The 14,412-nt window shown below is 47.6% G+C and overlaps 1 protein-coding gene across 2 annotated transcripts; it reads right to left on the bottom strand.

Annotated features, from left to right (window-relative positions):
- Positions 1 to 372: 372 nt before the first annotated feature.
- On the bottom strand, positions 373 to 13,681 carry LOC115114012 (noelin-3-like). Of its 2 annotated transcripts, XM_065013228.1 has the most exons (6): positions 13,671 to 13,681; positions 12,502 to 12,637; positions 11,579 to 11,734; positions 8,617 to 8,836; positions 2,044 to 2,150; positions 373 to 1,050 (listed from the first exon to the last, which is right to left on the bottom strand). In XM_065013228.1, exons 3-6 carry the CDS (start codon positions 11,723 to 11,725, stop codon positions 373 to 375), a joined length of 1,152 nt encoding a protein of 383 aa, XP_064869300.1. In that variant the 5' UTR covers positions 11,726 to 11,734; positions 12,502 to 12,637; positions 13,671 to 13,681. The 2 variants fall into 2 exon arrangements, with proteins under 2 accessions (XP_064869300.1, XP_064869301.1); XM_065013229.1 differs by lacking the exon at positions 13,671 to 13,681 and having other exon boundaries at positions 12,502 to 12,639.
- Positions 13,682 to 14,412: the final 731 nt, after the last annotated feature.

Genomic DNA, 14,412 nt, shown 5'->3' with positions numbered 1-14,412 from the left:
GACTTACAGGGTCGAGTGTAGAGCAGCTGAGAGTTTGTCATGCTTTTTGGAGGCCAAACTACTATTACAATACATTTGCATTCGACAGGAAGTGTGCTGAGACTTTATCCAGTTTTTCCAGAGTTTGCAGGCCAAAGTCTTCGATACCCTGGCCATCCAGGAAACTATCAATGTTAAGCCTTGCATTAGGAATTTGAAAAGAAAACAAGAGGGCCAAAGATGGATTGTCAAAAGAAGAGAGCAAAAAAGAAAATGGAGAGACACAACAATAGAACTCCAACAATGACTGGCGGAACACCAGAACACCGGAACACCAGGAATGTTAGTCAGTGTTCCAGTGGGTTCCTCTGAGATCCTATCAGTTCTTCCTCCTCAGGATTCATCCTCTGTCTTGATGATGTGGAACAACGTGATGTTGAACAGAACCTGGTGTCCGTTGTTCCAGCCGTACAGAGCCCGGTCCCTGGCGTTGTAGCCCAACATGGACATGTGGAAGTACTGGTTATGGAAGGGGATGTCTGTGTACTCATAGCTGGATGTCTTGGTGGAGTACGAGTAGTAAACCTTAGCACCAGTCAGGTGAGAGTTGGTGATGTAGAGTGTTCCGCAGATCATAAAGGACTCCCCCGCGTTCCGTTTGGAATATTCCGTGTTCCATGTTCCGAGGATTTGTAGTGTCTCCGGGTTGAGCTGGCTGATGACGATGTTTCCGGCATTCTGATTGGTGGCATAGACGGCCCACAGACCCAGCTCGTCGGCCATGAGGTCTATGTCGGAGAAGCCTCCCCAGGTGTAAGGGTAGACGTTGTGGAAGCCGGCGTTCTCCAGGGCTCTCTGGGTCACAACGCGCCCAGTCTCGAAACAGTAACACACCACGATGTTGCTCTGGACCTTGTTGTAGTACAGAGAGCCGTTGTGCACCACGTGGTTAGTCCCGGCCCACTTGAACGGCAGGTTGTAGGTTCGAGACTCGACCCCGGAAACAAAGTCTGCTATGGACTTGTACTCTTTGACGATCTTGTTGTTGGTGTAGCTATCCATGTACCAGACCTGGGTTGGAACACAATACCATCATTAACAATTTAAAGGTCTAATTTAAAAATTTAAAACCTTTTATCTACAGGTAGAAAAACATAGCAGAAGAGGTAGAACGTTGCTACAAACTCTTTGGTGTAAAATGCTTTTTTGGCTGTCTAAAATGCTTTTTTGGCTGTCTGAAATGCTTTTTTTGGCTGTCTGAAATGCTTTTTTGGCTGTCTGAAATACTTTTTTGGCTGTCTGAAATGCTTTTTTGGCTGTCTGAAATGCCTTTCCATCACTGGATACAGCAGTAGATTATGATGTAGTTAGACCACTGGTGGCCTCCCCTCCTCTTGGAGAGTCACTGGGTTGTGGACGCTTTCGCTCCAGCCCTGCTCTAGCACACGCGGTTCTAGGTTCTGATGAGCAACTGACTAATAGAATGTCATGTCTATCAGTTCTACAGGAGGAAGATTGTTCACATTTGCTGTCGTCAAATACACATGTACCCTCATCTAACCCTTCCTCCCTCCCCTCATCCATCCATCCCTCATCCCTCCCCTCCCCTCATCCCTCCCTCCCTCCCGTCCCTCATCCATCCCTCTCCCTCCCTCCCTGCCCACATCCCTCCCTCCCTCCCCACATCCCTGCCTCCCATCATCCCTTACCCCATCCCTCCCTCTCCTCAACCCCCCCCCCTCAACCCTCCCTCCACCCCTCCCTCCCCTCATCCCTCCCTCCCCTCCCCTCACCCCCCCAACCCTCCCTCCACCCCTCCCTCCCCTCATCCCTCACTCCCCTCCCTCTCCTCAACCCCCCTCAACCCTCCCCTCCACCCCTCCCTCCCCTCATCCCTCACTCCCACTCCCACTCCCTCTCCTCACCCCCCTTCAATCCTCCCTCCACCCTCCTCCTCCCTCCCCCTCTCCTCACCCCCCCCTTCAACCCTCCCTCCACCCTCCTCCTCCCTCCCTCTCCTCACCCCTCCCCCCCTCCACCCTCCTCCTCCCTCCCTCTCCTCACCCTATTGTTTGTAGGGGAGGCCTGTGGATCTGTCATCCAGGCTCCAAACCGTGTCCCAGAGGTCTTCACCGTCTCCGGTCCAGCGATCTTCATCAGTTTACCACAGGCTGTTTACGCACACAACACAACACTCAGATAGATATATCCAGGCTGTTTACGCACACAACACAACACACACACAAAACACAACACACCCCCCACAGTACTCAGATAGATATATCCAGGCTGTTTACGCACACAACACAACACACACACACACACACACACACACACACACACACACACACACACACACACACACACACACACACACACAACACAACACAACACAACACAACACAACACCCCCCCACAGTACTCAGATAGATATATCCACCCCTGACTGTGTTAGCTCTTAATAGTTTATTAACTCTAACCAATGGAACAATCCACCCGGATCTGTTATTATGTTACTAGGACTGAGTCCCAAATGGTAGCCTAGTGGTTAGAGTGTTGGACTAGTAACCGCAAGGTTGCAAGTTCAAACCCCTGAGCTGACAAGGTACAAATCTGTCGTTCTGCCCCTGAACAAGGCAGTTAACCCACTGTTCCTAGGCTGTCATTGAAAATAATAATTAGTTCATAACTGACTTGCCAAGTTAAATAAAGGTAAAAAAATAAAAATGGCACCCTGTTTTTTTTCTTCCATATTGTCAGAATACTAGGCTTAGTTCTGTGATATTTTTTTGCAGAAAAGGTCGGAGGCCAGTTGCGTCCCGACTCGCCTAAGCCTGGGGCAGGAGGAAGGTTTGGTTTAGAAAAACATAGGGTAAGGGGAGGAGTCATAAACGCAAGGGGCGATAACCACACATTCCTCACTGGGCTTAAGGATTAGGGTATAAATGCTGGAATCTTTTTTGTTGACATCTTTTGGCTCGCTAGAAGAACCTGTTACCTGAAGAAGAAGATAGCTGTAGATTTGTAGCTTATATATACACACACACACACACACACACACACACACACACACACACACACACACACACACACACACACACACACACACACACACACACACACACACACACACACACGTTGATATTCATTTATATTGTTATTATCAAGTGTTAAAGTAAAGTTCTAGAAGGAATCCTCAAGGCTACCTTATTGATTAGAGTCTTTAAGTAGCCGTTAGAGTTTCATCAACAACTGAAGGACTGATCATCCTGAGGGGGGAGACAACAAAAAAACGCTTAATAGTTGTAGAGGTACGAGACCGTATCTTCTCGTAAATGCGGTACTTCTCTTATCTATTGTCATAGATTTAAAAAAAAATTGCATTGGTAGTCTAATGGGGAGTTAGAAAAGGATGCTGGAGGTATCTTATTGGTGATTTATTGCCTTGTCATACAACCGGTGGGTCTAACTCTGAATGCTGATTGGTTAAAAGATGTTCATAATTGCTTTAAAACCCTTTTTTTTTTCGTTTCTGGAATTTAGAATAAACGTGATTTATTGTTCTGAAACCCCGTGTCATCAAAGAGTCATACAGGTACGTGCCGTTTTACTCCAGGTTCCTAAATTGATTTGATTGATTGAGGATTTAAACCATCTGGTTAATATATCGATTGGGATCTGGAGTAAATGAAACCTGAGACTAGATTATAGTTACTAAGTGTATCGATCACGAGGAGGGGTGATTCTGGGTAGAGCCAAACAGGACAAAATGTACCCTTATAGTGTCTATGGCTCTGGACTAGATAACTGGGACAGTGCCGTATGGAACTAGAGTGAGGGAGCATAGACACTAGGCTATGAGGATAACCCACTTACTGAAAAATGCCCTCATCGTGGAGGTTGAGATGCAGTCCCTAGCTGACGCAGTCCCTAACTGATGCAGTTCCTAGCTGATGCAGTCCCTAACTGATGCAGTCCCTAGCTGACGCAGTCCCTAACTGATGCAGTCCCTAACTGATGCAGTCCCTAACTGACGCAGTCCCTAACTGACTCAGTCCCTAACTGACGCAGTCCCTAGCTGACGCAGTCCCTAACTGACGCAGTCCCTAGCTGACGCAGTCCCTAACTGACGCAGTCCCTAGCTGACGCAGTCCCTAGCTGACGCAGTCCCTAACTGACGCAGTCCCTAACTGACGCAGTCCCTAACTGACGCAGTCCCTAACTGACGCAGTCCCTAGCGGATGCAGACCCTAACTGATGCAGTCCCTAACTGATGCAGTCCCTAGCTGACGTAGTCCCTAGCTGACGCAGTCCCTAGCTGATGCAGTCCCTAGCGGATGCAGTCTCTAGCTGATGCAGTCCCTAGCTGACGTAGTCCCTAGCTGACGCAGTCCCTAGCTGATGCAGTCCCTAGCGGATGCAGTCCCTAACTGATGCAGTCCCTAGCTGACGTAGTCCCTAGCTGACGCAGTCCCTAGCTGATGCAGTCCCTAGCGGATGCAGTCCCTAACTGATGCAGTCCCTAGCTGACGTAGTCCCTAGCTGACGCAGAGCTGATGCAGTCCGGATGCAGTAGCTGACGCAGTCCCTAGCTGATGCAGTCCCTAGCGGATGCAGTCCCTAGCTGATGCAGTCCCTAGCGGATGCAGTCCCTAGCTGCGGATGCAGATGCTCTAGCTGATGCAGTCCTAGCTGATGCAGTCCCTAGCTGATGCAGTCATAATGGTATATGTCTATGATAAGTCCTGTATATTTCTATGGTATGTAGTGGTATATGTCTATGATAAGTGCTGTATATTTCTATGGTATGTAGTGGTATATGTCTATGATAAGTCCTGTATATGTCTATGATAAGTCCTGTATATTTCTATGATAAGTCCTGTATATGTCTATGATAAGTCCTGTATATTTCTATGGTATGTACTGGTATATGTCTATGATAAGTCCTGTATATTTCTATGGTATATAATGGTATATGTCTATGATAAGTCCTGTATATTTCTATGGTATGTAGTGTATATTTGTATAATACTGTATATTCATATGATATGTAACTGTATATTTCTATAATACTGTACATTCATATGGTTGAGCCCTTACTGCTGCTCGATCATCCTATTTTTCTAACTTAATTGAGGAAAATAAGAACAATCCGAAATTCCTTTTTGATACTGTCGCAAAGCTAACTAAAAAGCAGCATTCCCCAAGAGAGGATGACTTTCACTTTAGCAGTGATAAATTCATGAACTTCTTTGAGGAAAAGATTATGATTATTAGAAAGCAAATTACGGACTCCTCTTTAAACCTGCGTATTCCTCCAAACCTCAGTTGTCCTGAGTCTGCACAACTCTGCCAGGACCTAGGATCAAGAGAGACGCTCAAGTCTTTTAGTACTATATCTCTTGACACAATGATGAAAATAATCATGGCCTCTAAACCTTCAAGCTGCATACTGGACCCTATTCCAACTAAACTACTGAAAGAGCTGCTTCCTGTGCTTGGCCCTCCTATGTTGAACATAATAAACGGCTCTCTATCCACTGGATGTGTACCAAACTCACTAAAAGTGGCAGTAATAAAGCCTCTCTTGAAAAAGCCAAACCTTGACCCAGAAAATATAAAAAACTATCGGCCTATATCGAATCTTCCATTCCTCTCAAAAATTTTAGAGAAGGCTGTTGCGCAGCAACTCACTGCCTTCCTGAAGACAAACAATGTATACGAAATGCTTCAGTCTGGTTTTAGACCCCATCATAGCACTGAGACGGCACTTGTGAAGGTGGTAAATGACATTTTAATGGCAACGGACCGAGGCTATGCATCTGTCCTCGTGCTCCTAGACCTTAGTGCTGCTTTTGATACCATCGATCACCACATTCTTTTGGAGAGATTGGAAACCCAAATTGGTCTACACGGACATGTTCTGGCCTGGTTTAGATCTTATCTGTCGGAAAGATATCAGTTTGTCTCTGTGAATGGTTTGTCGGTGTTCCTCAAGGTTCTGTTTTAGGACCACTATTGTTTTCACTATATATTTTACCTCTTGGGGATGTTATTCGAAAACATAATGTAAACTTTCACTGCTATGCGGATGACACACAGCTGTACATTTCAATGAAACATGGTGAAGCCCCAAAATTGCCCTCGCTAGAAGCATGTGTTTCAGACATAAGGAAGTGGATGGCTGCAAACTTTCTACTATTAAACTCGGACAAAACAGAGATGCTTGTTCTAGGTCCCAAGAAACAAAGAGATCTTCTGTTGAATCTGACAATTAATCTTAATGGTTGTACAGTCGTCTCAAATAAAACTGTGAAGGACCTCGGCGTTACTCTGGACCCTGATCTCTCTTTTGAAGAACATATCAAGACCATTTCGAGGACAGCTTTTTTCCATCTACGTAACATTGCAAAAATCAGAAACTTTCTGTCCAAAAATGATGCAGAAAAATTAATCCATGCTTTTGTCACTTCTAGGTTAGACTACTGCAATGCTCTATTTTCCGGCTACCCGGATAAAGCACTAAATAAACTTCAGTTAGTGCTGAATACGGCTGCTAGAATCCTGACTAGAACCAAAAATTTGATCATATTACTCCAGTGCTAGCCTCTCTACACTGGCTTCCTGTCAAAGCAAGGGCTGATTTCAAGGTTTTACTGCTAACCTACAAAGCATTACATGGGCTTGCTCCTACCTATCTCTCTGATTTGGTCCTGCCGTACATACCTACACGTACGCTACGGTCACAAGACGCAGGCCTCCTAATTGTCCCTAGAATTTCTAAGCAAACAGCTGGAGGCAGGGCTTTCTCCTATAGAGCTCCATTTTTATGGAACGGTCTGCCTACCCATGTCAGAGACGCAAACTCGGTCTCAACCTTTAAGTCTTTACTGAAGACTCATCTCTTCAGTGGGTCATATGATTGAGTGTAGTCTGGCCCAGGAGTGGGAAGGTGAACGGAAAGGCTCTGGAGCAACGAACCGCCCTTGCTGTCTCTGCCTGGCCGATTCCCCTCTTTCCACTGGGATTCTCTGCCTCTACCCTGTTACGGGGCTGAGTCACTGGCTTACTGGGGCTCTCTCATGCCGTCCCTGGGGGGGTGCGTCACCTGGGTGGGTTGATTCACTGTTGTGGTCGGCCTGTCTGGGTTGGCGCCCCCCCTTGGGTTGAGCTGTGGCGGAGATCTTTGTGGGCTATACTCGGCCTTGTCTCAGGATGGTAAGTTGGTGGTTGAAGATATCCCTCTAGTGGTGTGGGGGCTGTGCTTTGGCAAAGTGGGTGGGGTTATATCCTTCCTGTTTGGCCCTGTCCGGGGTGTCCTCGGATGGGGCCACAGTGTCTCCTGACCCCTCCTGTCTCAGCCTCCAGTATTTATGCTGCATTAGTTTATGTGTCGGGGGCTAGGGTCAGTTTGTTATATCTGGAGTACTTCTCCTGTCCTATTCGGTGTCCTGTGTGAATCTAAGTGTGCGTTCTCTAATTCTCTCCTTCTCTCTTTCTTTCTCTCTCTCGGAGGACCTGAGCCCTAGGACCATGCCCCAGGACTACCTGACATGATGACTCCTTGCTGTCCCCAGTCCACCTGGCCATGCTGCTGCTCCAGTTTCAACTGGCCTGGGCCCTAGGACCATGTCCCAGGACTACCTGACATGATGACTCCTTGCTGTCCCCAGTCCACCTGGCCATGCTGCTGCTCCAGTTTCAACTGTTCTGCCTTACTATTATTCAACCATGCTGGTCATTTATGAACATTTGAACATCTTGGCCACGTTCTGTTATAATCTCCACCCGGCACAGCCAGAAGAGGACTGGCCACCCCACATATGCTCTCTCTAATTCTCTCTTTCTTTCTCTCTCTCGGAGGACCTGAGCCCTAGGACCGTGCCCCAGGACTACCTGACATGATGACTCCTTGCTGTCCCCAGTCCACCTGACTGTGCTGCTGCTCCAGTTTCAACTGTTCTGCCTTATTATTATTCGACCATGCTGGTCATTTATGAACATTTGAACATCTTGGTCATGTTCTGTTATAATCTCTACCCGGCACAGCCAGAAGAGGACTGGCCACCCCACATAGCCTGGTTCCTCTCTAGGTTTCTTCCTAGGTTTTGGCCTTTCTAGGGAGTTTTTCCTAGCCACCGTGCTTTTACACCTGCATTGTTTGCTGTTTGGGGTTTTAGGCTGGGTTTCTGTACAGCACTTTGAGATATCAGCTGATGTACGAAGGGCTATATAAATAAAATTTGATTTGATTTGATTTGATATGGTTATGGGCACAAGGGTGCATGTCTGTGTGTAATTCCCTGAGTTTGCTCCTCTCCGGTTCCTGCCTGTGTGTATATACAGTATGTACATAGTACCTCAACTACCACAACCCCATGGACATTGACTTGGGTTCTTGGCCTTGTATACAGCCTCGTTATTTAAAAAAAATGTTTTATTGTGTTATTATTTCCTTTTTTTTTAAATTGAGCAAATGTTTCTTACTTTTTAGCATCGTTGGGAAATGGCTCCCCAGTAAGCGTTTAGCGGTAAAGTAATGTCTACACCTGTTGTAATTTGGCGCATGTGACAAATAACATTTGATTCGATTTGTGTGTGTGTGAGTGTGCCTAAATGCATCTGTATGTGACTCACTGAGTCTGCTCCTGCAGTTGCGTAGCCTGCCCTCCAGACTCAGGACCCTCTGTTGTAGTTCCTCAGAGTCGTAGGCTCCTATCTCCTCCTGGATGCCTGTGAGCACCATGGACAGGTTCCTGATCTCCTGTTTAAACTGGACGATGAGCTGGGCATCTGTCTTGTACTGTTCCAACACCGGGATCAGAGGCTGTAGGGTCTCCATCTTACCCTTCAACTCCTGGAGGAGAGGAGGATACACAGGGTTTGGTTTGATTCAGTTCAGTTCGATTGGTTTCGATTTAATGACATTTTTGTTTCAAGACGTTATAATGTTCTTCCTAAAGATGTTATAATAACGTAGCCTGGAGTCAGGTAGCCTGGAGTCAGGTAGCCTCATTGGGACAGTAACCGTGTCACACCCTGATCTGTTTCACCTGTCTTTGTGATTGTCTCATTATCCCCTGTGTATTTATACCTGTGTTCTCGGTTTGTCTGTTGCCAGCTCGTTTTTTCCGTAGAACCTACCAGCGTTTGTTTCCCTGCTCCTGCCTGTTTCTTGCTCCTGTTTTCTAGTCTTTCAAGGTTTTGACCCCTGCCTGCCCTGACCCTGAGACTACCTGTTGTTCTGGACCCTCATACCCTCCCTGGATTACTGACCCCTGCCTGCCCTGACCATGACCCTGAGACTGACCCTGACCCTGAGACTGACCCTGACCCTGAGACTGCCTGCCATTCTGTACCTTACACCACCTGTCTGTATCATTGACCCCTGCCTGCCCTGACCCTGACCCTGAGACTGAGACTGCCTGCCATTCTGTACCTTACCCCACCTGTCTGTATCATTGACCCTTGCCTGCCCTGACCCTGACCCTGAGACTGCCTGTTGTTCTGGACCCTTACACCCTGTCTGTATCATTGACCCCTGCCTGCCCCGACCCTGACCCTGAGACTGCCTGCCATTCTGTACCTTACCCCACCTGTCTGTATCATTGACCCCTGCCTGCCCTGACCCTGACCCTGAGACTGAGACTGCCTGCCATTCTGTACCTTACCCCACCTGTCTGTATCATTGACCCTTGCCTGCCCTGACCCTGAGACTGCCTGTTTTCTGGACCCTTACACCCTGTCTGTATCATTGACCCCTGCCTGCCCCGACCCTGACCCTGAGACTGCCTGCCATTCTGTACCTTACCCCACCTGTCTGTATCATTGACCCCTGCCTGCCCTGACCCTGACCCTGAGACTGAGACTGCCATTCTGTACCTTACCCCATGTCTGGATCATTGACCCTTGCCTGCCCTACCCCACCTGTACACCCTGTCTGGATCATTGACCCCTGCCCCGACCCTGACCCTGACCCTTACACCCTGTCTGGATCATTGACCCCTGCCTGACCCTGACCCTGACCCTTACACCCTGTCTGGATCATTGACCCCTGCCTACCCTGACCCTGACCCTTACACCCTGTCTGATCATTGACCCCTGCCTCCCTGACCCTGACACCCTGTCTGGATCATTGACCCCTGCCTGCCCTGACCCTGACCCTTACACCCTGTCTGGATCATTGACCCCTGCCTGCCCTGACCCTGACCCTTACACCCTGTCTGGATCATTGACCCCTGCCTGCCCTGACCCTGACCCTACACCCTGTCTTACACCCCCCTGCCCTCTGACCCTTACACCCTGTCTGGATCATTGACCCCTGCCTACCCTGACCCTGCCCCTTACACCCTGTCTGGATCATTGACCCCTGCCTACCCTGACCCTGACCCTTACACCCTGTCTGGATCATTGACCCCTGCCTACCCTGACTCTGACCCTTACACCCTGTCTGGATCATTGACCCCTGCCTGCCCTGACCCTGACCCTTACACCCTGTCTGGATCATTGACCCCTGCCTACCCTGACCCTGACCCTTACACCCTGTCTGGATCATTGACCCCTGCCTGCCCTGACCCTGACCCTTACACCCTGGATCATTCTGGATCATTGACCCCTGCCTGCCCTGACCCTGACCCTTACACCCTGTCTGGATCACCCTGACCCTTACACCCTGTCTGGATCATTGACCCCTGCCTGCCCTGACCCTGACACCCTGTCTGGATCATTGACCCCTGCCTGCCCTGACCCTGACCCTTACACCCTGTCTGGATCATTGACCCCTGCCTACCCTGACCCTGACCCTTACACCCTGTCTGGATCATTGACCCCTGCCTGCCCTGACCCTGACCCTTACACCCTGTCTGGAACATTGACCCCTGCCTACCCTGACCCTGACCCTTACACCCTGTCTGTATCATTGACCCCTGCCTGCCCTGACCCTGACCCTTACACCCTGTCTGGATCATTGACACCTGCCTACCCTGACCCTGACCCTTACACCCTGTCTGATGTACTGACTGCACGATCATTGACCCCTGCCTACCCTGACCCTGACCCTTACACCCTGTCTGGATCATTGACCCCTGCCTACCCTGACCCTTACACCCTGTCTGGATCATTGACCCCTGCCTACCCTGACCCTGACCCTTACACCCTGTCTGGATCATTGACCCCTGCCTACCCTGACCCTGACCCTTACACCCTGTCTGGATCATTGACCCCTGCCTACCCTGACCCTGACCCTTACACCCTGTCTGGATCATTGACCCCTGCCTACCCTGACCCTGACCCTTACACCCTGTCTAGATCATTGACCCCTGGCTGCCCTGACCTGTCGTTTTCCTGCCCCTGTTTAAGGAATAAACGTTTGTTTCTGCAACTGGGTCACACCTTAAACGTGATAAACCCGACTAGGTGAAAAATCTGTCTGTGTCCCCGAGCAAGGCGCTTAACCCTAATAGTTTGTGGTAGTCGTTCTGGATAAGAGTGTCTGCTAAATTCCTATAATGTAATGCTCTGGTTAAAGACCTTATAATAAGGTCATGTTCTGCTTAAAGCGAGGTCAGAACAACCAGAAACAAATCTGTATTTTTCACACCTGGAAGTTTCTGTTGACCTGTGTCTTCCCGTCGGCCTCTACCTGTCTGAACTTTGACCTTAGCCCTTTGAACTGGCCCTCCATCCTCATGATGTACTGGAAGTCTCTCTGAGTCCGCAGGTTCAGTACCTCAATGGACTGGGACATGTTCTGGACCTACGGGACAAGAATGGAAGACCATGGTTAGTCGGCACCATAGGAGAGGAAGAGGAGCATGATTATTCTGTCCCCCGTCCCCCCCAAACACCAGATGAAGCACCACTGTTAACTTTTTCTATCAAGGGAACACTATTTATAATATATTATATATAATATATATATATATTATATATAATAATATATTTATAATGAGCTTTACATGAAGAAAACCAGACCTCTCTGAAATAAGAAATTAATGGCCCTCCGTTCAGCAAAATATATTTTACCTAAACTCCCATTGAACACTTAAAAAAACAAACCGTGAGCCCCTCCTATACCCAAAATAAAAAAGTTTTTAAAAACTGCATAGAGGATAACATGTCTACCGTTTACCCTCACTTCTTGGACAGAGCAGAGCCTTAGAAATGCCGTTTTAGAAACTGTTGTTCGTCCTGTACTCATTGCAAGGCCCCAAAAAATTATAAATTATAAATTAAATTATATTATTTTTTTATATAGGGCTGCGGGCCGGAAGGTTCTGGTGGTTCTGTTCAGACCACCGTGGACAAGAGTAGGGGTGGAAATATCTACTTTATAGTAAAAACATTGCATGAATCTATCATCGTATTTGCAGGTCCGAAAATTTATTTTATTTGATCATTTCATGCAATTCTACTGGATTTTAGCTGGAATATTGTTTTTATTCCCCACAAATTAACAAAATTACAGGCTAGAGTAGGTCTAACTTTTCACCCCAGACAGAGTAGTCTGTCTAAGTCCTGTACCTTCTCCAGTAGCTGACGGAGCTGTCCCTCCTTGGCGTCTCTGGAGCAGAGGTTCTGTTCAGGAGCCACCACTGTACAGATACACCTCCCCTCTGCATCCTGGGCCGAGCTGTACACCTTCCAACCATCCTTCGGCCTGACTGTCTACACGCACACACACATGCACGCGCACACATGCACACGCACACACACATGCATGCGCACACACGCACACGCGCACACGCACACGCGCACGCACACGCACACACACGCACACATGCACACACGCACACGCACACACGCACGCACACGTACGCGCGCACACACACACGCACACATGCACACATGCACACACACACACACACGCACATGCGCACGCACACGTACGCGCACACGCACACGCACACGCGCACACACACACACAATATGTATGGTCAGCAGGTGACCACCTGACCTGTCAGGCGAGCGGTCAGGTAACATGGGGGCCATCTTGGATAGGTAATTTGACACTTTGGCCTCATACCAAACACTTAAAAGACACACCCACTCCCCTCAGCCCTCAAATGAAGTGGACACTTCTGACGTATCATGACTTCTGACGAGTTGACACTTGCAAGGCAAAGTGAAGAATGAATGCATTTGAAATGTGTCGCTCGTTCGTCCCACGGTTGTGTTTTCAGTCATCGTGGAACCACCGGTAGCTGTTGCGTGTGTTTTATATGGCCTACAGTCAATTATGACTGCATTTCATATCTTGGCTGTAAGACAAAACGCATCCGCAGACATCGAACGTTAGCCATCCGACTATATCAGGTCAATCGGAAATGACGTCAGGGAAAGCTGTGTGCAAGCGAACGTTTTCAAAAGATACTTTTATGATACGTGTTTGAGTCGTCATGTTCATTATTAGCACAATTTATCATTTATTTAAAAATCTTTTTTTATTTTTTTTTACTTTCACTTGTATCTTGACTAAAATGTTGGTTTTAAGTTTTGGCAGAAGGTACGATCATCGAGAATTGAATTATGGGTGTTGTTTCAGGCCCCCCGGAATGAAAATCATTTTACACTCGCAAACTCGATCAAAAACCTGAGGGCTGAGGGGGTGACGTTGCCAACTTCCCTTGCTTGGCTAATCATTTGGACCAACGACAAAGATGGCAGCTGGGATTCCCCTAAAGGCATAAGGCGAAGGGTAAATGGAGGAGGGGGAGTCTTTTGTGTGTTTGAAACGCAGCCTTTGACAGTGAATTTGTTATTGAATGTGGGATAATCCGCAACAGTCTCTGATGGATATTCCTCCTAACATTAAATACCTGATGCAAGAGTCCAATCATGTAGCCATCGGACAAACAGACACACAGTATCTATGCGGTTATGGTTATGTCTAAGATGATTTTTTAGGGTTATGTCTAAGATGATTTTTTAGGGTTATGTCATTCAGAATAAATGGAGATTAGCAGACATTCAGATTGAATGGAGATTAAAGGACATTCAGATTGAATGGAGATGAGCAGACATTCAGATTTAATGGAGATGAGCAGACATTCAGATTGAATGGAGATGAGCAGACATTCAGATTGAATGGAGATGAGCAGACATTCAGATTGAATGGAGATGAGCAGACATTCAGATTGAATGGAGATGAGCAGACATTCAGATTTAATGGAGATGAGCAGACATTCAGATTGAATGGAGATGAGCAGACATTCAGATTTAATGGAGATGAGCAGACATTCAGATTGAATGGAGATGAGCAGACATTCAGATTGAATGGAGATGAGCTGACATTCAGATTGAATGGAGATGAGCAGACATTCAGATTTAATGGAGATGAGCGGAAAATAGAGGATAGAACAAATACTGTCTCTGAAACAGTCAGTTCATTGCGAAGCCGCTTCAGTCATTCAGGACGATTAAATTGGGAGTGAA

The sequence above is a fragment of the Oncorhynchus nerka genome, linkage group LG9b, assembly GCF_034236695.1.
Source record: "Oncorhynchus nerka isolate Pitt River linkage group LG9b, Oner_Uvic_2.0, whole genome shotgun sequence".
Lineage (NCBI taxonomy): Eukaryota > Metazoa > Chordata > Actinopteri > Salmoniformes > Salmonidae > Oncorhynchus > Oncorhynchus nerka.
This window is presented reverse-complemented; position numbering and strand designations above follow the sequence as displayed.